The 23,286-nt window shown below is 44.4% G+C and overlaps 1 protein-coding gene across 1 annotated transcript in view; it reads left to right on the top strand.

Annotated features, from left to right (window-relative positions):
• SEMA5A (semaphorin 5A) overlaps positions 1 to 23,286 on the top strand; it is a 1,863,338-nt gene that overhangs the window by 1,113,158 nt on the left and 726,894 nt on the right. Inside the window, exon 11 of the mRNA XM_078687625.1 lies at positions 20,195 to 20,399. Within this exon, the coding sequence (XP_078543751.1) occupies positions 20,195 to 20,399 (205 nt within the window). The remainder of the gene's footprint in view (positions 1 to 20,194; positions 20,400 to 23,286) is intronic.

Below are 23,286 nucleotides of genomic sequence, written 5' to 3' on the forward strand. Positions count from 1 at the left end.
GGGTCTGGCCAAAGGTCTGCAAAGAGTTGGCCATATCAGGGGCACTGAGCAAAATCATTGTTAAGAGGACCATCTTGATTGGCTGATTCAGCCGACTAAAGAAAGAGAGACTCCCATATCTTAGGAGACAAATAGCATCCCTGAGGGCGGCTTTGTAGTTGCTGGGTCTAAGATGGCCATAGAGCTCTTTAAACAAAACCACTAGGTTAATTTATTACCCAGGAGATTATAAAGGCATGAAAACTCAAGATCCTAACAAACGTGCTAAGAGGAATTGTGTTTTATTATTATTAATCCTATACTTGGAGATAGAACCAATGTGTTTTATCATTATTAGTTTACACGAGGAGATGGAACAAAATTACTGTGCCACTTCTTTAATTGGTGGCAGGACCCTAATGACAAGAACATCGTCAGAACATGCCATGACTTCAGATTCTCCTTTGAGGAAGAATGCCAGGTCTTCCTTTAGGAGACGAATAGCAGCCCGCTGTGTGACTTCATAGTTATTGGGTCTAGGATGGTCATAGAGCTATTTTAGCAAAACCCCTAGGTCAATTTATTAACCAGATGATGATAAAGAATGTAACCTCAAGATCCTAAAAAACCTGCTAAGAGGATTTTTGTTTTATTGGTATTAAGCCTATACCTGGAGATTGAACCAAAATAATGTGTTGCTGATTCTATTGCCAGTAGGGTTCCTAATGTGTCCTAAAGATAACATTGTTAGTGATTGCCATTGCTTTAGATTCACCCCTGGGGAAGAAGGCCAGACCCGGAAGCAAATTTCTTCTGAGCTGATGGCTGTGCCCAGTGGGGTTTGGCTGTCTGTAGAGGGTAAAGCATAGGGCATGTTGCGTACATCTGAAGCCGTGCACAGTAGGGGTTAGATGTCACCTTAGGGCTGGGAACAAGGAACTCTAGGATGTGGTATTTGATCAAAACACCCCAGATATGCACTGAAAGAATCAAGGTTGAAGTAAAGTTGAGGTTAGCTTGGTCAGAACAGTTCAACATATGTTTTTTGAAAAAACAGACATTCACCCGAAAAACTAATTTTAAGTGTTAATATGGTTGAAACTTTAAACCGAAAAACCCCTCAGAAATTCTCAAGCTGTGGCTAGAACCACAATCCATAACTAGAACAATTGCCATGCAAACCACAACTTGCACACCAAATGCAATGCTTATATCCTCTCAGTAGTATTGTCAATAAATAAGAAGGCCTAAAAGCAAAATGGAATTAAACAACAAGCTTCATCAAACCAATAAATGATAGAACATTCACAGTTGCCTCTTTCAAAGTGGTAAGTGTAATGTGATACCTGATCTCATCTGTTAGATGATTTGCCTCTGTTTCATTAAGAGTGAGATAACGAGCTATGCATTAGGTGTGTAAATTATAGTTTGCATTGCTGTTGTACTAGTTATGGATTGTGATCTTAACTATAACTTGTACATTTCTTTGATCGTTAGGTTTTAATTCATTGCCACAACTGTGATTTTTGGGTTAAATTCTGAGTTTATTTTTAATAAATGTTGAGCTGTTATAATGAAGCTAAGTTCATCATCATCTTAACTTTTGGCTGTTTCAGTGAATATATATGTCTGTGTGTCTGTATATGTTTATATATAGTCATACAGAACATATATACACAAACACATACACACAGATACACACACACACACACTCACACATACATATATTTAAAAATCACCCATCTTCCTGCCTTTAAAGAAAAAGAATGCAAGCACTTCTAATGTGTTTTTTATGGTTGATGCCCACGTGTTTCTGCACTATGGTGTGGGACTGGAAATAGTATAAATGCAAACTAGTATGTTTGATCCTGTAACGTTTACACCAAACCTCCATGACCATAAACATTTGTTCCACTTTTGTTCTGCTACACCCTGTCCCCAGTGACAGTTGGCACTCATACATATTGACACAGCATGCAGTTACGGAAAAAAGATATCTCGCATTAATGTCACTTAGGTTCTGTATGAAGAACCTGCTTCAAACATTGGGAAACAATATATGTCCACCTAACTTCCATATTTCACTGACATTTACATAGAGAGGACTTACAAAATCTGCTCCCGCAATGCAAGTAAAGGTGGGCATGGCTGTGACTTCAGGCATTCCCTGCACCATGGGTTTACTGGGAACAGCTAGATGAACTTACAGACTAACTTAGCATAGTAATGCAGCATTTCCTCTTACAGGGGACAGATATGAAAAAGTACAATTGTGTGATCCTTTAATAACGTAATTTATTGGTGATGTTACATGTGATGTCACCACTGACATCATCACAGATGCAGTTTGTTACGTCATCTGAAGTAGTGAGGCTTGAGCAGCCCCGTGAGACGGCTGTGGTACAGCTGAAGAGCCTGTGAACAAGTGAAAAAGTACCCTTGGGCCATGTGGGGCCAAGGTGGAAACCCCCCGATTCCCTCCCCCCCCCTCCGCCCCCCACCACCACCACTGAGAGGACAGGTGTGATCTCCAGAGCTATGTAAAATGTCATTTTTGCTCCAGCAAAAAAACAAAAAAAAACTAAAAGGCCAGAAATTTTTTAAAAAGCCCACATACAAATACGCATTTCTCTTTTGAAAGAAATGCACAGTGAGATGGAACGAATGTAGATCATTACCCTACGCTACACCTAACTCTAATGCTAACCCTAACCCTCCACTGGCATGAATATCTACTTTGAACAGTTGTTCCTCTCCCAGTACCAGTTTGTGCTCATACTTACTGATATTTCATGCAGTCATAGATAAACTTGTTTTCAGTTTTAGCCTTAAATGATATATAATCTGAACAAAACATTTCTCAAACATAATATGTACAGACAAGTTTGATCTTGGAAAGCCGCGGTCTGATTGGTCAAGTGGGGGAAAGCTGTAATAAGTCCCACATTTTTTTCCACTAAACTTTCATAGGGACTTACTGAAAGTGAACATGCAAAGGGCTATGCCTAGGAATTCCTGGGGCAAGGAAACGGACGCAAGATGTAATAAAATGCTGCAGCCTGTGGCACTCACCCTTTAGGCCAAGCTACAGCATGTGTCAGGTGGGTCTCAGCTGGCGGTCACCTGCTGTGCTCAGTACTCTCTCGCCAAGACTGATTACTTCTCCTCCAAAATTCTTGCATCCGAAAACCAACCTAGGGAAATTTTTGCTACTGTCCAGGAGCTGGCTTCATCAGACAGGGCTACCCTTAAACCCTCCCCTTCCCAATCCCTCTGTGACTCTCTCAACAATTATTTTGTTGAGAAGATCGCTGCCATCAAGGCCAACATACCTCTGTCTTCCCCTTCCATTTCCAATCCCCTACCCCCACCCAATTTATCACACCTTGATCTAATACCCCCTCTTACCAAGGACTTTTTTTTGTCCCTGCTCGCTAGAGTCAAGTCAGGATCTCCCTCGGATATTTGCCCTGCACATGTCCTGAGAGAGATTTTCTCGGCCTGTCCGACGCCTCCTCTCACTGTTCTTAATGACTCTCTCGAGCAGGGGATTGTCCCAGACCTTCATAAATCAGCGGTTATAGTTCCCATTTTAAAGAAGCCTGGAGCTGATCCCTCCTCCCTTTCCAACTATTGTCCCATTTCCCTTCTTCCCCTTCTGGGCAAAGTCTTGGAACGTCACGTCACCAAAGTCTTCAGTGCTTTTGTGGAGGACAGCGGCAGCCTGGCCTCGTGCCAGGCTGGCTTTCGTCCGTCACACTCAACTGAAAAAGTGGTCCTCTGTCATGGACACGCTCAGAGAGGGGGCGGACATCAACTCGCCTCAGGCATTGGTCCTCCTTGATTTGTCCGCCTCCTTTGACACGGTCGATCATTCCATCCTTCTCACCGGTGTCAGGGCGGCTGGCATCAGGGGGCCTGCTCTGGCTTGGCTCGCCTCCTTTCTAAGTGATCGCACGCAGGCCGTCCATCTAGCCGATTTTTCCTCCCCCTTACGTAGGGTCCAATGTGGGGTCCCTCAGGGCTCTTCGCTCTCCCCTCTTTTGTTTAATCTATACATCTTGCCTCTTATTTTTGCTTTACAGCAGATGGAGGTCACGGTCTTCAACTATGCCGATGAGCTCCAGCTTATTTTCAATCTTTCCTCGTCTCCCGGTTCTATCCACAATTTCCAATCTGTTATGATTTTTATCCGGGACTGGATGAACTGCAACCACCTCAAGTTAAACCCTGATAAAACCGAATTGGTAATTGTAGGTGGTTGCCCCAGTCCCTGGACTCCTTCGTTTTGGCCTTCTGTCCTAGGTACTCCCCCATCATCCTCCTCCTCAGTTAAAACACTAGGGATAAAACTTAATAACCATCTTACATTGCACTCCCAGATCAACACAGTGGTTTCATCTTCCTTTCTGACACTTCGTACAATCCGTAAAATTTCTCATTTTTTCCTTTTCTGCGTTGAAACTTATTCTCATGGCTATGGTTCTGTCCCGCCTAGACTATGGTAACATCTTGTACAATGGTATTCCAGCTTATAGTCTTGGGCGCCTCCAATTGGTTCAAAACCAAGGTGCCCGCCTCATCTATGGGCTCTCTAAATCACATCATGTCTCACCCCTACTTAAAGCCCTCCACTGGCTCCCTATCAGAGAACGTGCCCTTTTTAAGATGAGCTGTACCACTTTTCAGGCCCGTATCGGCTCTGCTCCAGCTTACATCAATTCCGAAATTAAATCCTATATCCCTGGCAGAGAGCTACGGTCCTCTTCTCAGTCCCTTCTTTCTGTGCCCCGTTTTAGGAAGAAAAAAAGCGGATGGCACAAAGTTTGCTGTCCTCGCCCCGTCTTTTTGGAACACCCTTCCTTTTTCCATTAGGTCTTCCGCCTCCTACCCTGAGTTTCGCAAAGCGCTGAAGACCTTCCTCTTCTCACAAGCTTTTTCGCCTTAACGTCCGTGTCCTGCTCCCCCTGGGTTCGCATCCCCAGCGCCAAGAAACCGCCTGGTAGTCGTGCGCTTAACAAATATTTTAACTTCAACTTCAACTTCTCTGGGCACATCTTAAGTCTCTGACAACTAGGAGTTGCAGGCTGGGCCAGTGAACACGGAGATAACATGGAAGTATACACAAATATCGCACAGCTTGCCCACTACTTGATGGATAGATACCCCCGGCTACCTCTGCCTACCAGTACATAGAGGGCATAGCTGAAAAGCTTACCTGTAGCCACTGCGGATTGGAACAGTGAGTCAGGGCTTACCCAAAGGGTGCGTATGCTTTACAGTTAATAGGGGTTGGATCTGGATGAAGGACATACCAAAAAATGCTCCCTTTTTCAGAACCTACAATGCATGGCCATTGTCCGTTCACCGCAGGCATGATGGGCAGTGGTACTGAGCACAGAGCATGACCAAAGGCTGCACCCAGAGCTCCAGCAGACTTCAGTAGTGAGGCATCTGCTCATGGCATGACTTGTAGGGATTGGCTTGTAACCCAAGCCCATTGTACATGGGTGTAGGGTATGAAAGGAGTGCCCCAAATTAGGAGCACTGACTGCATGGCATGGCCAAGGATGGCACTCTGCATAGTATCCTGCCATGCATGCACCACTGTTGTGTGCAGAAGGCTCTGGTGGAAGGAGCAATGGACCCAGAACTTGTCCTTATGCCGGACCCAACACCAAGAGTGAGGAATTTTTGGAAGGCGGGTCAAATGATATCAGAGTCAAAAACAAACCACTTAGAACATTGATAAAGGGAAGTTAAGATTATGTGCTGATATTGGGAAACATCATAGATTGTTCGAAAAACAGAATTTCTCATAAAATACATCAGTTGTGAGGATGCTATATTTACAATCCAAAGCCTAAGATCACTGCTATTCCTCACTTATGGTTAACTAGGCAAGCATAGCTTTTCCAATGAGCTGCACCTGACGTCAAACATGTCAGCGGTAACAACAATAACATCAGTGATGACGTCATACGTAACATCCTCTTACAGGCGGACACAGTCGTGACTCTGTATGCATTCTTTACCCATAGGAAGGGCTGCTGAAAAGCCAAAGTCTAAGTCCGTGCCTATAAGAGTGTACCGGCAGCAGGGCACTGTGCGCGTGCCTGGCTGAAGGCTCGGGCCTGTGCCTAAAGAGCACGTGGCAGGGCGGCTGACAGACATACTCAGCAGGGGCTGGGGGTGTAAGGCTAAGTGAGGTTGGTGCCAAAGACCAGATCTTGTCAGGGCTGAGGGTGGAGCCCAGTAGGCTCCTGGTGGCTGACGACTGAGGCCAAAGGTCAGTCTCTTGTTCCATGAATCTAACGGCCATAGCCAAAGGTCGAGCCCAGGCGAATCTGTGGAAATCACACAGAGATGGCTTTCATGGTAAACCCCTAAAATGTCATTAGGAATAAATAATAGTGGCAATAACAACAAGAATACTAGTAATAATACTGATATATAAAGGACAAAATCAACCCCGTGCTCAGAGGCTACTGACCTTAGCTGAAGGTCTACTGTCCGGGCTCTAGGAAAATGGTTATTGGGTGTAAGGTGTGTCCTGATGCCCTCCAAGAGAACATGCTGGGCAGGGCAACGCAGTGAGGCCACAAAGAGAGATGACAAGCTTTAGGGACGCCATTCATATCAGCAGTGATGTGATATACGATGTAAACAGTGACACCATTAACAAAGTCATTTCTGATATCACCTGTAAGACCTCTTGTTTGAGGACAAACAGACAGGTAGGCAGAGAGATTCATAGAAGGATAGGTAGATAGATAGACAGACAGATAGATAGATAGGTATGTAGGTAGGTAGGTAGGTAGGCAGGCACACATACAGATAGATAGATAGATAGATAGATAGATAGATAGATAGATAGATAGATAGATAGATAGATAGATAGATAGATAGATAGATAGGTAGATAGATAGATAGATAGATAGATAGATAGATAGATAGATAGATAGATAGATAGATAGATAGATAGATAGATAGGTAGGTAGGTAGGTAGGTAGGTAGGTAGGCAGGCAGGCAGGCAGGCAGGCAGGCAGGCAGGCAGGCAGGCAGGCAGGAAGGCACACAGACAGACAGACAGACAGACAGATAGATAGATAGATAGATAGATAGATAGATAGATAGATAGATAGATAGATAGATAGATAGATAGATAGATAGATAGATAGATAGATAGATAGATAGATAGATAAGCAGACAGGTAGGTGGAGAGATAGCTAGATAGACAGACAGACAGACAGACAGACAGATAGACAGATAGACAGATAGACAGATAGACAGATAGATAGATAGATAGATAGATAGATAGATAGATAGATAGATAGATAGATAGATAGATAGATAGATAGATAGATAGATAGATAGATAGATAGATAGATAGATAGATAGATAGATAGATAGACAGACAATGACTTAAGAGAAGAAGCAATTAAATGGGAAGATTAAAGAAGGAGAGAAAAATAGGAAGACCTTTTCTTATCTGAGTAACCTCAGAAATATGCAAAAAATACACATTAGTACCTGGTAAAATTATATAAAGAACAACTTCTTAAACCAAATCCTCAATTATTCCATGATGTTTATCACTTACGAATGTAGTTATTTGACTTGAGTCGTGATGAATGTATTACAATCCATTAAGAGGAAATTTCGCAGTACTTGTACTTGCCCTTGCATGAAGGGCAAGGGCAAGTACCGAGGGATAGCGTGTCAGTCTGTTGTGTATCTTCTGCCTTTTATTGCGGAAGGGTGCTTAGAATGTACATTAAATCCACATTTCAACCAAAATGCAGAAAATCTGCAAGGCCTCAACAGCATCAAAATAACAAGAAATTAAAATGTACTTAGCAGATGGTTTGTTGAAACTTCCAGCCTCTGCCTCCACGGAAGGCCCCCCGTGGTGGGGTCTTTATATAGAGTTAGCACCAGATGATGAAGCCAGGATGTCTGGTGCTTACTATTCAGCTGCACATCACAGCTCATGTCAGCACTGACATGTTTTACCTCTGGCCGAGCAGACATATTACAGGTTTGCTTCTTTTAAGCAGCTTTAAGTGTTTATTCAGTTTAATACTTCGAGTGATCGTTGCTATCTGAAACATACTGCCGAGAAGGCGAACTTAAGGGACCTGCAGTTTTTGTTTCTGAGAGCTTCACCCGAATTATCATTGTGTCCCTCGAGATTGCACGAAGGTCACGTGTGATCTTGTGATAGATTTAGCACGAATATTCAAAGATATATATACATCATAGGGAGTCAGAGCACCAACTTCATACGATGTTGTCATAACTCTATTTTGCCATATAGTTTTGAGGAGTTGCATTGCTGAAATGCACTAAAACCTATTTCGGGGGGTCGGCAATGAAATAAAATAGTGCTGTTTACTTCTTATTTCTTTCGTAAGCGTTTTTATATTTTCAAACCAGTTCCTGAGCTGCATTAAGATACTGCTGTCAGATAACAGACGCCTTCCAATTTCATAGCACCAAATGAATAGGGTGAATTTCCAACAATCTGTTTTTTTTTCATAGGATGATTTGAGTCTTTCAGATATTATGAATTTCCCTTTTCTATTTCAGAGGGTTTGAAAAAATAAAAGCCCACTCATAAATTTCATTTGGTATAGGCTCAAGGTGGTGATGTAAATAATAGAGCCTTAGCTCTGACTTCCAATAAACGTAAGGAAGGTATCTCTCTACGAATTCAGTTCCTGGTGCATAGGCATGTGTGTAAGTCATATGAGAATTTGTCTTATACTTTTTCTACCGCAAACGGCAGTGGTGTATCCGACACTTATATTTAGCAAAGTAAGTTAGACAGAGGAGCGTTGTATTGTATTGCAATTACATTTGTATATACATTTCACCCTTTCTGATGCATAAAGCGCATTCCACAAATGTAACTTATTAGCTACGTTGTTTATTAACATGGCTGGCAGAACAGCTTTTTCTGGTGCTCTATGTGGGGAGAATGTTGGAGTAATGCCTGAGTTTTAGAGGTGTGCTCCAAGAAGAGATAATAGGTTCATAAAATTGTCATGCCAGTAAATCACTGAGAGTGAATCAATGACAATTACAAACAAGCATTAGAAATGCAATCGGGCTCGGATTTATTTGAGTTTGAGCTAATGGCATTGTAAATGCCAATGTATTGTTGCTATGTGTTATGGAGTGTGTTCATGTGGTGTGTACTGCCAGTGATCTCCTTGTGAGTGTGAGAATATTGCACCGTTACTGCCTGTGTTGTCCTTCTTGTGAGTGTGAGAAGCTTGCACCTCTGCTGCCTGTGGTCTCCTTGTGAGTGTAAGAAGCTTGCACTGCTGCTGCCTGTGATGTCCTTCTTGTGAGTGTAAGAAGCTTGCACTGCTGCTGCCTGTGATGTCGTTCTTGTGAGTGTGAGAAGCTTGCACAGCTGCTGCCTGTGAGTATGAGAAGATTGCATTGTGCATCTCTGTGCTGTGCCTGTTCTTTATAAGGGACTCTTGCTCTGTTGCTGCTGCTGCCTTGGCACAGTACCTGCTGTGAGTGTGTGAGGGAAGCTTGCACCGCTGCTGCTTGTGATGTCTTTCTTGTGAGTGGGAGAAGCTTGCACCTCAGCTGCCTGTGGTATCCTTGTGAGTGTAACAAGCTTGCACAGCTGCTGCCTGTGATGTCCTTCGTGTGAGTGTGAGAAGCTTGCACCGCTGCTGCCTGTGAGTATGAGAAGATTGCATTGTGCATCTCTGTGCTGTGCCTGTTCTTTGTAAGGGACTCTTGCTCTGTTGCTGCTGCTGCCTTGGCACAGTACCTGCTGTGAGTGTGTAAGGGAAGCTTGCACCACTGCTGCTTGTGATGTCGTTCTTGCGAGTGTGAGAAGCTTGCACCTCTGCTGCCTGTCGTCTCCTTGTGAGTGTAAGTAGCTTGCACTGCTGCTGCCTGTGATGTCGTTCTTGTGAGTGTGAGAAGCTTGCACCGCTGCTGCTTGTGATGTCCTTCTTGTGAGTGGGAGAAGCTTGCACCTCAGCTGCCTGTGGTCTCCTTGTGAGTGTGAGAAGCTTGCACCGCTGCTGTTTGTGATGTCCTTCTTGTGAGTCTGAGAAGCTTGCACCGCTGCTGTTTGTGATGTCCTTCTTGTGAGTGGGAGAAGCTTGCAACTCAGCTGCCTGTGGTCTCCTTGTGAGTGTAAGAAGCTTGCACAGCTGCTGCCTGTGATGTCCTACTCACTACTCTACTCTACTCACTACTCACTACTCTGCACTCACTACTCACTACTCTACTCACTACTCACTACTCTACTCACTACTCACTACTCTACTCACTACTCTGCACTCACTACTCACTACTCTGCTCACTACTCACTACTCTACTCACTACTCTCCACTCACTACTCTGCACTCACTACTCACTACTCTACTCACTACTCACTTCTCTACTCACTACTCTGCACTCACTACTTTACTCTCTACTCACTACTCACTACTCTACTCACTACTCACTACTCTACTCACTACTCACTACTCTACTCACTACTCACTTCTCTACTCACTACTCTGCACTCACTACTTTACTCACTACTCTACTCACCTCACTACTCTACTCACTACTCTACTCACTACTGACTACTATACTCACTACTCTGCACTCACTACTCACTACTCACCTCACTACTCTACTCACTACTCACTACTCTACTCACTACTCACTTCTCTACTCACTACTCACTTCTCTGCACTCACTACTTTACTCACTACTCTACTCTACTCACCTCACTACTCTACTCACTACTCTACTCACTACTCACTACTCTACTCACTACTCTACTCACTACTCACTACTCTACTCACTACTCTGCACTCACTACTCACTAATCTACTCACTACTCACTACTCTGCACTCACTACTCTACTCACTACTCTACTCACTACTCTACTCACTACTCTACCCACTACTCTACCCACTACTCTACCCACTATTCTACTCACTACTCTGCTCACTACTCTACTCACTACTCACTACTCTGCACTCTCTACTCTACTCACTACTCTACTCACTACTCTACTCACTATACTACTCACTACACTACTCACTACTCTACTCACTACTCTACTCACTACTCACTACTCTGCACTCACTACTCACTACTCTGCTCACTACTCACTACTCTGCTCACTACTCTGCTCACTACTCACTACTCTGCTCACTACTCACTACTCTCCACTCACTACTCTACTCACTACTCACTACTCTACTCACTACTTTCTACTCACTACTCTACTCACTACTCACTACTCTACTCACTACTCTACTCACTACTCACTACTCACTACTCTACTCACTACTCACTACTCTACTCACTACTCACTTCTCTACTCACGACTCTGCACTCACTACTTTACTCACTACTCTACTCACCTCACTACTCTACTCACTACTCTACTCACTAATGACTACTCTACTCACTACTCTGCACTCACTACTCACTACTCTGCACTCACTACTCTACTCACTACTCTACTCACTACTCACTACTCTGCACTCACTACTCACTACTCTGCACACTACTCTACTCACTACTCTACTCACTACTCAACTCACTATACTCACTACTCACTAGTCTACTCACTACTCTACTCACTATACTCACTACTCACCTCACTACTCTACTCACTACTCACTACTCTACTCACTACTCACTACTCTACTCACTGCACTCACTACTCACTACTCTCTACTCACTACTCTACTCTACTCACTACTCACTACTCTACTCACTACTCACTACTCTGCACTCCATACTCACTACTCTACTCACTACTCTACTCACTACTCTACTCACTACTCTACTCACTACTCTGCACTCACTACTCACTACTCTGCACACTACTCTGCACACTACTCTACTCACTACTCTACTCACTACTCTACACACTACTCTACACACTACTCTGCACACTACTCTACTCACTACTCTACTCACTACTCTACTCACTACTCTACTCACTACTCACTACTCTGCACTCACTACTCACTACTCTACTCACTACTCACTACTCTGCACTCACTACTCACTACTCTACTCACTACTCACTACTCTACTCACTACTCACTACTCTACTCACTACTCACTACTCTACTCACTACTCTACTCACTACTCTACTCACTACTCTACTCACTACTCATCTCACTACTCACCTTACTACTCTACTCACTACTCACCTCACCTCACTACTCTACTCACTACTCACTACTCTACTCACTACTCTACTCACTACTCTACTCACTACTCTACTCACTACTCACTACTCTGCACTCACTACTCACTACTCTACTCACTACTCTACTCACTACTCACTACTCTGCACTCACAACTCACTACTCTACTCACTACTCTACTCACTACTCATTACTCTGCACTCACTACTCACTACTCTACTCACTACTCTACTCACTACTCTACTCACTACTCACTACTCTACTCACTACTCTGCACTAACTACTCACTACTCTACTCACTACTCTACTCACTACTCTGCACTCACTACTCACTACTCTGCACTCACTACTCACTACTCTACTCACTACTCTACTCACTACTCTACTCACTACTCTACTCACTACTCTACTCACTACTCACTACTCTGCACTCACTACTCTACTCACTACTCTGCACTCACTACTCTACTCACTACTCTACTCACTACTCTACTCACTACTCTACTCACTACTCTACTCACTACTCACTACTCTGCACTCACTACTCACTACTCTGCACTCACTACTCACTACTCTACTCACTACTCACTACTCTACTCACTACTCTACTCACTACTCTACTCACTACTCTGCACTCACTACTCACTACTCTACTCACTGCTCTACTCACTACTCACTGCTCTACTCACTACTCACTACTCTGCACTCACTACTCACTACTCTGCACTCACTACTCACTACTCTGCACTCTACTCACTACTCTACTCACTACTCTACTCACTACTCACTACTCTGCACTCACTACTCACTACTCTGCACACTACTCTACTCACTACTCTACTCACTACTCTACACACTACTCTACACACTACTCTGCACACTACTCTACTCACTACTCTACTCACTGCTCTACTCACTACTCACTGCTCTACTCACTACTCTGCACTCACTACTCACTACTCTGCACTCACTACTCACTACTCTGCATTCTACTCACTACTCTACTCACTACTCTACTCACTACTCACTACTCACTACTCACTACTCACTACTCTACTCACTACTCAACTCACTACTCACTACTCTACTCACTACTCAACTCACTACTCACTACTCTACTCACTACTCACTACTCACTACTCACTACTCACTACTCTACTCACTACTCACTTCTCCTCTCCCTACTCTGCACTCCCTACTCTGCACTCCCTACTCTGCCCTCCCTACTCTGCCCTCCCTACTCTGCCCTCCCTACTCTGCCCTCCCTACTCTGCCTGAAGCAAGTCTCTAATGATAGGACACTGAATGATAGTACAATGAGTGATCTGGTACAACGGCAGTAGGAATCTGGTAACCGGACTGTGAGAGTAAATGTGAGGCTCCCAGTGAGAGGAAAGCGAGGTGGAGTGTTTTTTTTTATGAAAGGGTGGAGAGAGTGAGTCATGGTGACGAGACAGGGAGCGAGTGAGGAATCTGGCAATAGCTGGGAAGATGCAAGGGATCTGGTAAGAGGACAACGAGAGCTACTGCAAGGGGTCTGTTATGAGGGCAGTAAATTAAAGTGATCTTCTATTTTGACATTAAAAGTTTGAGTTCGGGTGAGTGGGCACGAGTGCTTAACAAAGCACTTTCTTTGTTTTTTTACTTTCAGCTGTGCTGCATAGCAGCCAGGCTGCTGTACAACATGGCTAAACATATCCCTGACAAAACCAACAGATTTTGTATAGGAAAGTCCTATTTGCTTTGCCAATGCTTGTTTAGCCTACCTCAGTCAAAGAGCAGGCGCGGGTTTGCCGGCGCGCACACAGAGCTCAAGGGAAAAAAAACACAGCAGTGCACACGCTCCCAGCACCATCTACCTTCAATTACCGGCACCTCGGACAGCTGGTAATTGAGGATTTATGTATTCTTCTGCGCGTGTCCGAACACTTTATGCAGGAAGTGTACATTGAAAAAATTCCAAAGCCCTATGGCGTGCTGCCTTACTTAAACACAGCCTTGCCTGGACCAATTACCATTCACATGGCAGAATACCACACGCAAAAACCGCGCGCTTTCTGGAATGCGGCAGCCCACAGCCCTTTCTGAACTTTTTTTTTTTATAACATTAGAGCTCGGAAGCCCCGCCCCACTTCGTGTGACGTAGGCCCGAGCCCTAAAAAGCACATACTATGCTTGCACACCATGGGATTGTATTAACTGTGGCACTCACTCACAGGAGAAGAGGGAGGGCATTGAGGTTTCTCCGGGAAGTTTATGTTTTCAAGCAGAAATATTGTTATCAATCAATCAATCAATCATGCCACTTGTATAGCGCGCTACTCACCCGGGAGGGTCTCAAGGCGCTTGGGAGAGGGGGTCCGCTACTGCTCGAACAGCCAGGTCTTGAGTTGTCTCCTGAAGGCGAGATGGTCCTGGGTCAGCCGAAGGTGGATGGGGAGGGAGTTCCATGTCTTGGCCGCCAGGTAGGAGAAGGATCTGCCTCCGGCGGTTGCTCTTCGGATGCGTGGTATGGCGGCGAGGGCGAGGCTAGTAGACTGTAGCTGGCGGGTGGGCGTGTAGAAGGTCAGGCGGTCGTTGAGGTACTTCGGGCCCAGGTCGTGGAGAGACTTGTGTGCGTGGGTGAAGGTATCAAAGGTATCAAAGGTAGAAATAACTTTTTCTTGGGCTACATCTTACAATAGATTCCTCTCCTTATGCATTAGCACCAAAGTGACATCTCTGTAAGATGTTATGCCTGTTAGCCATGGAAGTCCTTCAACACAGCTTGGGTAAGGTATCGGTCACTCTGTACTTGAGGCATAAGGCAGTAGTGGCCTGAAAAATCATGTACGCATGATCAGATGTCTTGATACGGATGATGGCCCAACAAGAAAAGATGCATTTGGTTTCCGGCTTGCACTTTTTTACTCTGGAGAAGCCAACAAAGAGCTGATCATCTACTCTGTCTTTTGATAGTATATGGCACTGTGTGTTTAGAGTGCAGTCAATGCCACTGTTCTTGCTCCTTGGTTGAATGAGGAGGTGGGAAAAACGATAGAAGGATAATAGACTGGTCCATATGAAGTGCTGACACCATCAATGTTCAAAAGGATGGACCAGAGCAAAGAACCAAGTTCTCTGGGCTGAAAACCATGAAAGGTGGACAAACTCAAAGGGTCCGAATTCTCTGTCCCTATGACCTGAAGTTATTATCACTAACAAAACTTTGCTCAAGGTAAGAGATTAAATTGGGCAACTGTGGAGTGCCTTGATTGTGGATGCTATCAAGAAAGGTAACTCAAGATTCAAATTCTAATGAGGAACAATAAACAAAATAAGACAAAAGGAGCAAAGGACATTTTTCAGAAAATGGGCCACGAATGGTAATCTAAATTAAGATAACTGATCAGGATAACACTGAGGGAAGGTAGGAAAGCCAAAGAGCCTTTAGCTGTAGCCAAAGGTGGATCATGCTGCAAGGGACACTCTGCATTGTAGGCTATCACTCATAGTCCTCCTGTGCGGGATGCCTGACTCCACCCACCTCCACATTGAGGGAATCTGAAAGATGAACTGCTATTGGGAAAATACCCTAGCACTGCTCCCACTGCCACAGGAAGGCCCTTGTGGCAATTTGGACCTCTCATAGCTCAAGCACATTTGTGTGTAGGCACTTCTCTGAAACGGACCAGTGGACTGCACCATTATGTCCAAGGTTAACATAATGTGTATTTGTAAAGCACACCTTCTCACCTAGGGGCATTTTGAAGGAATGGGCCTCCATGCAAGTCGTGTCCAGGCCCCCTATGATGGTTATCCTCTGCTGTGGTGAAAGGTGTGAGTTTTGGTAGTTGATGGTAAAACCCAAGTCATGGAGGAGAGTCATTGTCTGCTGAAAATGATCCTTGACCAGCGACAGGGACTCATCTTTTACTAGCATGAAAATGGACTGCTGACTACAGCTGTGCCGTTTGTATGAAGCAAGAATATGCTTGTGTATAGATCCTTGATGAGTTGATCTGTTGTATGCCGGGGTATTCTATTAACAGCACTTATGAAGTTGAATAGTAGTGATGTAATACTTGTGCTGTACTTGCAATATTTCTTCTACCAGGTATTGAACTTTGATAGTTATTTCCATTCTTTTTTGTCATGAACAGTGAAAAAACAAACTTTGCGATAAAAATATTGCAAACTATAGATTTCTGTGTAAGTTCAAATATACACACAAAATACAGATAATGCTTCTAGTTCTCATGTGAACTACATGCACTTCAATTAAATAAAACAATGTGACTTTGCGCATAACTACTACTAGTCATTGCAGTGACGCAGTCACAACCGCCACCACATTTGTAAAGAGACATGGAACAGTTATCAGTCTAGATGTTAGAATCATGAATGGATAGTGCTGGGGGTTCTCCTCTAACCTCTGGTGACGCATGTGAGGGAGGAGGTTTGAAAAGTGTAGTAGGTCTCCTGGAGATCCATGAACACAAACCAATCCCGTTCATCTTGAACTTATCCTTCTGAATGAACAAGTTCAGAAGGCAGAGATCCATGATGGAAGAACATGGAGTAGAATGCCTTGCAGCTTTCTTCTCGAGGCCTCACCTCTATGGCTCCTGTACTTGTTTCTGGCAGACATGCACACTGGATTATGGATGAAATGCTTGCAACCAGGGCCGGATTGGCCGTAGCGGGCACTGAGCAATTCCCAAGTGGGCTGGATGGGTGGGGGCTGGTTTTGTACCGGTGGGGGGCCGGTTTTGCAGCAGGGTTGCAAAATCGCCCCCCTATAAAAAAGCGCAACGCCGCTGCAGTTCAGCGGCAGTGTTCCAGCCCTGGCAATTACTTATGATACCCCCTTCCCGGTATAAGTTTGACCCCATGTCTAGTGGAATAGCGGCCAAAATCACAATCGATGACTGTACTGCTGTCTGAATGACTCTGGGGGAACTTGTGGTAGAAGCTTTCCTGCCAAGTCTTCGCTCTTCCTCTCGGCGGCCAGGCAGGAAGGGAAAGCCTCTCTCTCAGATTCACAAAGGCAAACCAGAATAAAGTAACTTCCTGACTGAATCACCTCCACCAGGCAAACCTACGGATTCCACCATATGGGCTTTTTTGTCCTGGCTAGCGCTACTCTTAGAATTCAGGGGTAAGCCAGGAGTACCACAAGATGAATTCACATCTACTCATGACAAAATGTTTGTGATTTAAGCCCATAAAGTGATTTACTCACAGAGTTTTTTTATTTCATGGCACGAATGCCCTAGACGTTTGTGTGCATCTACAAATGTGTATTTTATTGAAGCATTTATGAACAATTTTCTGACCCATTTGCACCCATTGAAGGGTCTGAGATTTACTACTGTTAATGTTAGGAGTAAAACCCTATCTATGTTACTTGGGATAATGGATTTCACCCGTCTCAAGTTGGTAGGGATGTAAAAGAACAGTTTCTCCAGAACAAAGAAATATTTTTTCCAGGAAAAAAAGGTAGTGAGTGCATTTTGCACTTGCTCCTGTTTTTTACTTGCAAGAATGTACCAGTGTATATTCTCACGTGCAAAATAAAGCCAACCCAAAAAATTATGGAGAGCCACAGCGGGTGTAGGCTTCAGTTGCAACCGGGAACACTTTGGTGAATTACTGTGACTGGCACAGGTTTCAAGTTGTAATGGGCAGATCTCCATCCATGCAAAGGCATAAACCCTGAATTGCAGATGTAGTGTCCAATTTGCAAAGATTTTGCTGAGCAGGTATGGCTTAGTCTTGTAGCACTCTTTGCGCCTAATTACGAATTTGGCTGTCCATCGGACCACCAAACTGGTGGTAGTGAAGAAGCCCCGCAGCTGCAGTCCGACCGCCGCATTACAACTACAGTGGTTGGACCACCATAGAACTGTCACATCTGCCAGGGATCCAGAATCCCTGGCAGTGGTGCAGTGCTCAAAGGCTCCAATATGCACCGTTGCCCCACCAAGCATATTTGGAGTTTCCTCACACCACAGTTTTCATGGCACAGAAGCTGCCATGAAAACTATGGGGTTGAGGAAACAAAGGAGGCCCTACAGAGCCACCTGTTGCCTTAGGGCCATGGGATGCATGTTGGGGGTTCATGGTGTGCCCCCGTCAGCATGCACCCCTTTCCTGCACGAATGGACTGCACAGTCCTTGCCGTGCAAAATTGGGCTTTGGCACTTCCATTACAATGCCTTTTTAATAGGCACTGCCATGGGAGCGCCAAAGGCCCGTCTGCCAGAGCACAAGGTAACTCGTAATCTGGCGGTTGGCCAGCTGGTGAGGTTTGCTGGTGTGGGAGTGGGGCGGTGGCCCACACCCACACCGCCAAACTCATAATCAAGCCCTAAGTCTTATAACTCAATTCCAAGAGCAAGTCAGCTGTACCACAACAGTAACTCACAGCAATTTTTTGAAGAAATGGGCCTTGGCTACTTTCTGCCAGAACAATGTCCAATTTGGAGCTTTGAGAAGTATTAGAACTATTTTAAAACCATTCAAGAGAGAATTCCCATCTCCTGGCAGATTCCCGACTTGTATGAACTTCAGGGGCCGTATTATGCATTGTGATAGTTTGCGCCCAGAGCACCTTTTTCAAGGTGCGCCGGGCACAAACATTCACAATGCACCCTATTATGATGTATTCGGTGCCCCCAGGCAGCGCATTCATGTGAAAACACAGAGCAGCTGCTCTGTGTTTTCACAGTGCAGGCGGCACCCGCCTGCACTTTTGCACAGTAATAGAGATCCCCTTGCAGGCGGGTGCAGTCAGTGTCTGTACCCGCCTGCAAGGGGATGTCTGGGGGGGTCCATGCGACCCATTTACCCCCTGCAGAGGGCTTCTGTCAGGAGGCGCACAGACAGTGCGTCACCTTTTAAATGATGCACTGTCAGTGCGCCTCCTGAGGGCTTGTTTGACTCTGTGCCGCGTCTGTAATATGGTGTGGGTACATGAGGAATTCCCTCATTCGCATAGGGCATGCCCCTATGCAAATGAGGGAACCCCCTCTGAAGGCAGCACTGGCACTTTAAGTGCGCCAGCGCTATCGGTATTATAGAAGGGGACGCACAAGCGTCTGTGCCCCCTTCTACAAAACCAAAGAGCCCCGATGGGCACCGAAAGCGGGCGCAAACGCCCGTTGCGCCCCCGGGGCACTTATTGTAATACCGCCCGAGGTAAGCAGATACGTTTAAATCAGGCACGAAAATAACTAGTATGTTCTTAAATTGAAGTGTTACATTCTTCTGAAGAAGTGTTTTGGCTGGCTTATCTGCATTTAAGTGCATTTGTGTACCACAAGTGCCAAATAGGGAGGGATTTAGTATAAAGAAGGATAACGCTCACCGGTTAATCGTGCTTTGAGGCAGTGTTTCTGGTTGAAATACTACAGTGTAAATTTCCAACTAACCTCTCCTTCTAATTGCCATACCTCCACGGAGTATCAGAAACTGCCAAAGGGAAAAATATTTATTTGACCACAGTTTAAAGTAGAGGTAGTGGGATATTTGACGGACGAGTAGGTGTTTCTATAGAACGGCAACATTGAAATACAGACAAAATTGAAAAAGGACGACACAAAAAAATAATTAAATCATTTATCGTTAATATATATACATGTTTGTAAAAGTTCAAGCCTTCTAAATTCACCAAAAGAATACTCGCAGAGCACAATACAACTCCATAATAATTAAAGCATCAACTAAGTAAAAGTTACCGCTATGTCATCAAAGTAAAGTAGTATATATCAAGTAGGCTCCTGTTGTAACAACCATCATTGTTTTCACACGTGTTTTATAAAACTGGATTCGATTTTGCAAATGTGTGTTGGAGCGTTGCTGCGGTGCAGCGTGCTGTGTCACATAGCACATGTCGTGCTTGTGCGTCAAGGGGTGACGCGATGCGCCCGGTGACGGCCATTTGGTTGCAACTTGTCAATGGCACCTGCCTGGAGGGGAACTGTGTTACTTGTGAAGTCACGAACCTGCAACCCCTTCTCGTTACAGTGCGGCACGGTGGAGCAGGGCCTGTACGTGAACCTGACGGAGCGGAACCTGCAGGACGCGCAGCGCTTCATCCTGATGCACGAGGTGGTGCAGCCCGTGGTGCCCGTCCCTTACTTCATGGAGGACAACAGCCGCTTCTCGCATGTGGTGGTGGACGTGGTGCAGGGCAAGGACATGCTCTTCCACATCATGTATCTGGCCACAGGTGAGAGAGGCTTCATAATGCTACGGTGTGACAGTGAGACTAAATGGAGCTGCGTGTGTTCTAAGTGCAAGACTTACTGCAGGTGATGCTACATGAAATGTTGACTGGTAGAACAACAACATGACCTCTCTTTGACTTGGGTGATTAGTTGCAGTCAGTGCAATAAGGCGGGTGTGCAGCAAGCGCTGTATAGTGGAGGCCACGTGTTACTTGTAAACCAGAGGATTCCTGTGCCATTGAACCTACTAGCTAAAATCTTCGAAGGGCACATAACGGCGCGTTTAGACTATTACAACAGCTTTGGGACGAGTGGGTGACTTGACTTGTATCATATCACAAGATTCCTTTGGCATCAACATAAGCTCATGACTACGTTTCAAAGAAACAAACAAACTCTGGTGAACCCACTAATTTCATTATTTGATTTGAAATTCAGCATAAGCCAATATGAATTTTTATGTGAACATTATTACTTGCAGTAAATTTGTATGTGGCAATGAATACAAATTAATCTAAATATATGTAATTAAAGCTATATAGCTGGAATGACAAAAGGATGATTGGATGGATGGATGGACGGACGGACGGATGGACAGGCACAGGGATCTGGCATCCGGATGTCCGTTATTCACGGCAGTTTTATCCCTGCTTTCATATTTTAAGTATGTCTTATTTATGAATGTATGTGGTATTCCTACAGCGCAAACCTACTTAGAAAGCAATGGAGGGCTGTATGGGGTCAAAGACAAGCACAGTGTTAAGTGAGATTGCAGGTTTATGAAATGTTAATGTGTTGTAATGTAGTGTTCTGTAAAGGGCTGTGTCTTCAACTCTTTCCTAAAGCAGAGCAATGTTGGGGCGGTACTGCAGTGGCGTAACAAGGGGGGGCTGGTCTGCACAAGTTTTGGGGGCAGAGGCCTCCCCCTGCCACTCCTACCTGCGGCCGTTGCAGGGTGGCAAACCCAGGAATCACCAGCACCTCCTCCCGCTCTTACATTCATCCGCCACAGGAGGCAAACACCGGGACCGCCATGGACGTGACTAGATACACCACTGGTACTGATAAATACCACGATATTTTTACAGATCATGGGTGCACAGGTGGAAAGAGCCTGTTGGTTTTTTTTTCTTCACACTTCTTGGTGCACAGTCTGATGTTGTCCTGGCCGCAGGTGTGCCGAGAACCACCAGAGATGATGAGCTTATCTTAGTTTTTCTATTGACTGCACCTTGGACCATTCAAAGTTTCAAAACATGTATTCATATTTGGTTTGATTTAGTTGGAATTTTCCAGCTGGTGACTACAGCAAATTGTTTTTGCGGCAAAAGAAAATGTTATTGGAAAAGCTTACAGTCTGGGGATGAATTATGAGGAGCATCGCTAAGGGAAAAGGGCTAACAGCGAATCCTTTGTTCTGTGAAAGGTCATGGGAGTCCATTTTAAGTGCTGATGAGAATCCACCAGCAAAGGTGCTGAGCTGTGTGCTGTCTTCTGAGAAAAAAATATAATATGTCCTGAGGTCCTGGAAAATGGCTTGTTTCGTTTTGCTTCTTATGGCAGCGTTTTTTATTTGTTTTATTTCACTTTGTTTAGCCTTAGTAACTCTCTATGGTAACTAAAGATTCTTTAGAGCAAGGGGGTGGGAGTGGGGAAGAAAACAGAGTGAATACTTACAGTCATTGCAGACCAACGCTTTACTAAACAAGCATTTGTACTGCAATCGGTCTCGCACTTGTCAGAGTTAGAGCTGTTGGCGTTGTAAATGATGTCGTCTTTTACCCATGTGTTTTGGTTTGCAGTGGAGTCGATGTATTTGATTGGAGTGCAATTATGTCAGTTAAGTTGGAATTGTTAGTTGTTGAATTGTGTGGTGTGTAGTGTATTTGTTAGTTTTATCGATATTATTGACATTATTAATTTTCATCATGTGCCTCTGTGAATAATAATATTATTGCACTTCAATGAGATATTATATTGTTAGCCTGGGTCCCACGAAATCTCCGATATGACAGATTGGATAACATGAGTCCTAGATTCTAAATACACGTAACTGACTGCAGAAGCAGGCGTGAGATTTTACATGACGTTTTACAGCAATGCTGCCACTGCAAGACACAAAGATTCTTCACTTCTTTTCGGAGCTCATTTCAAGTTTTGTGGACCTAATTCCAAAACGGTGGCACACTTGAGAAAAAGAAGTGTATGCCCGAAGAGGTTACCCATTAAATAAGCACATTAGCCCTGCACACCAGAGGAAACCATTCTAACAAGATACCTACCGTTGGCAATACACTTCTACTTGGGTATTGCCCGTTATATTGAATGAGGTCGTTCCAATCTATAGTATTTACAGGAAAAATGACATAAGCTCTGAGCTGGCTTAAAAAACTATCTAAACCAGCTGTTTATCCCTGAACAGTGCGGTGAGTGCTCGGGCGGGGTTGGCACTGGTGTTATTTTTAATGTTGAGGCATTTATCCTGTCCATACCTCATGCAATAAGTAATTATTATACAGCTCTACAGCAAGAGGTCATTAATCACCAGTGCACTTCTTTCAGTAGCAGCAGACTACAAAAAAATCCCTCGAGAATACAATTTGATAATAAAAAAATACCTAAGAGGCATTTAATTGAGATGATCTCCGTCCATAGGACACAGCTGCACCCCTATCCCAAAATTTACAGGCAACAGAACTATGTTTCGTTCTTGAAATTGGTGTGCAGGCTGTTTTTTATGTTCGAGTTGCTTTGAAAACCCAGGATACTGAGAGCTTCTAGTTACAAGCATGCCAGAAATTACTAAATCTTTCTTTTACTCCCATGTAATCCCTGCTACTGAGGCTTCAATGTGTTATTTCAAAAGCCCCTTCTTCCCTCCACAGGAAA

The sequence above is a fragment of the Lissotriton helveticus genome, chromosome 4_1 (genome assembly GCF_964261635.1).
Source record: "Lissotriton helveticus chromosome 4_1, aLisHel1.1, whole genome shotgun sequence".
Taxonomy (NCBI): domain Eukaryota; kingdom Metazoa; phylum Chordata; class Amphibia; order Caudata; family Salamandridae; genus Lissotriton; species Lissotriton helveticus.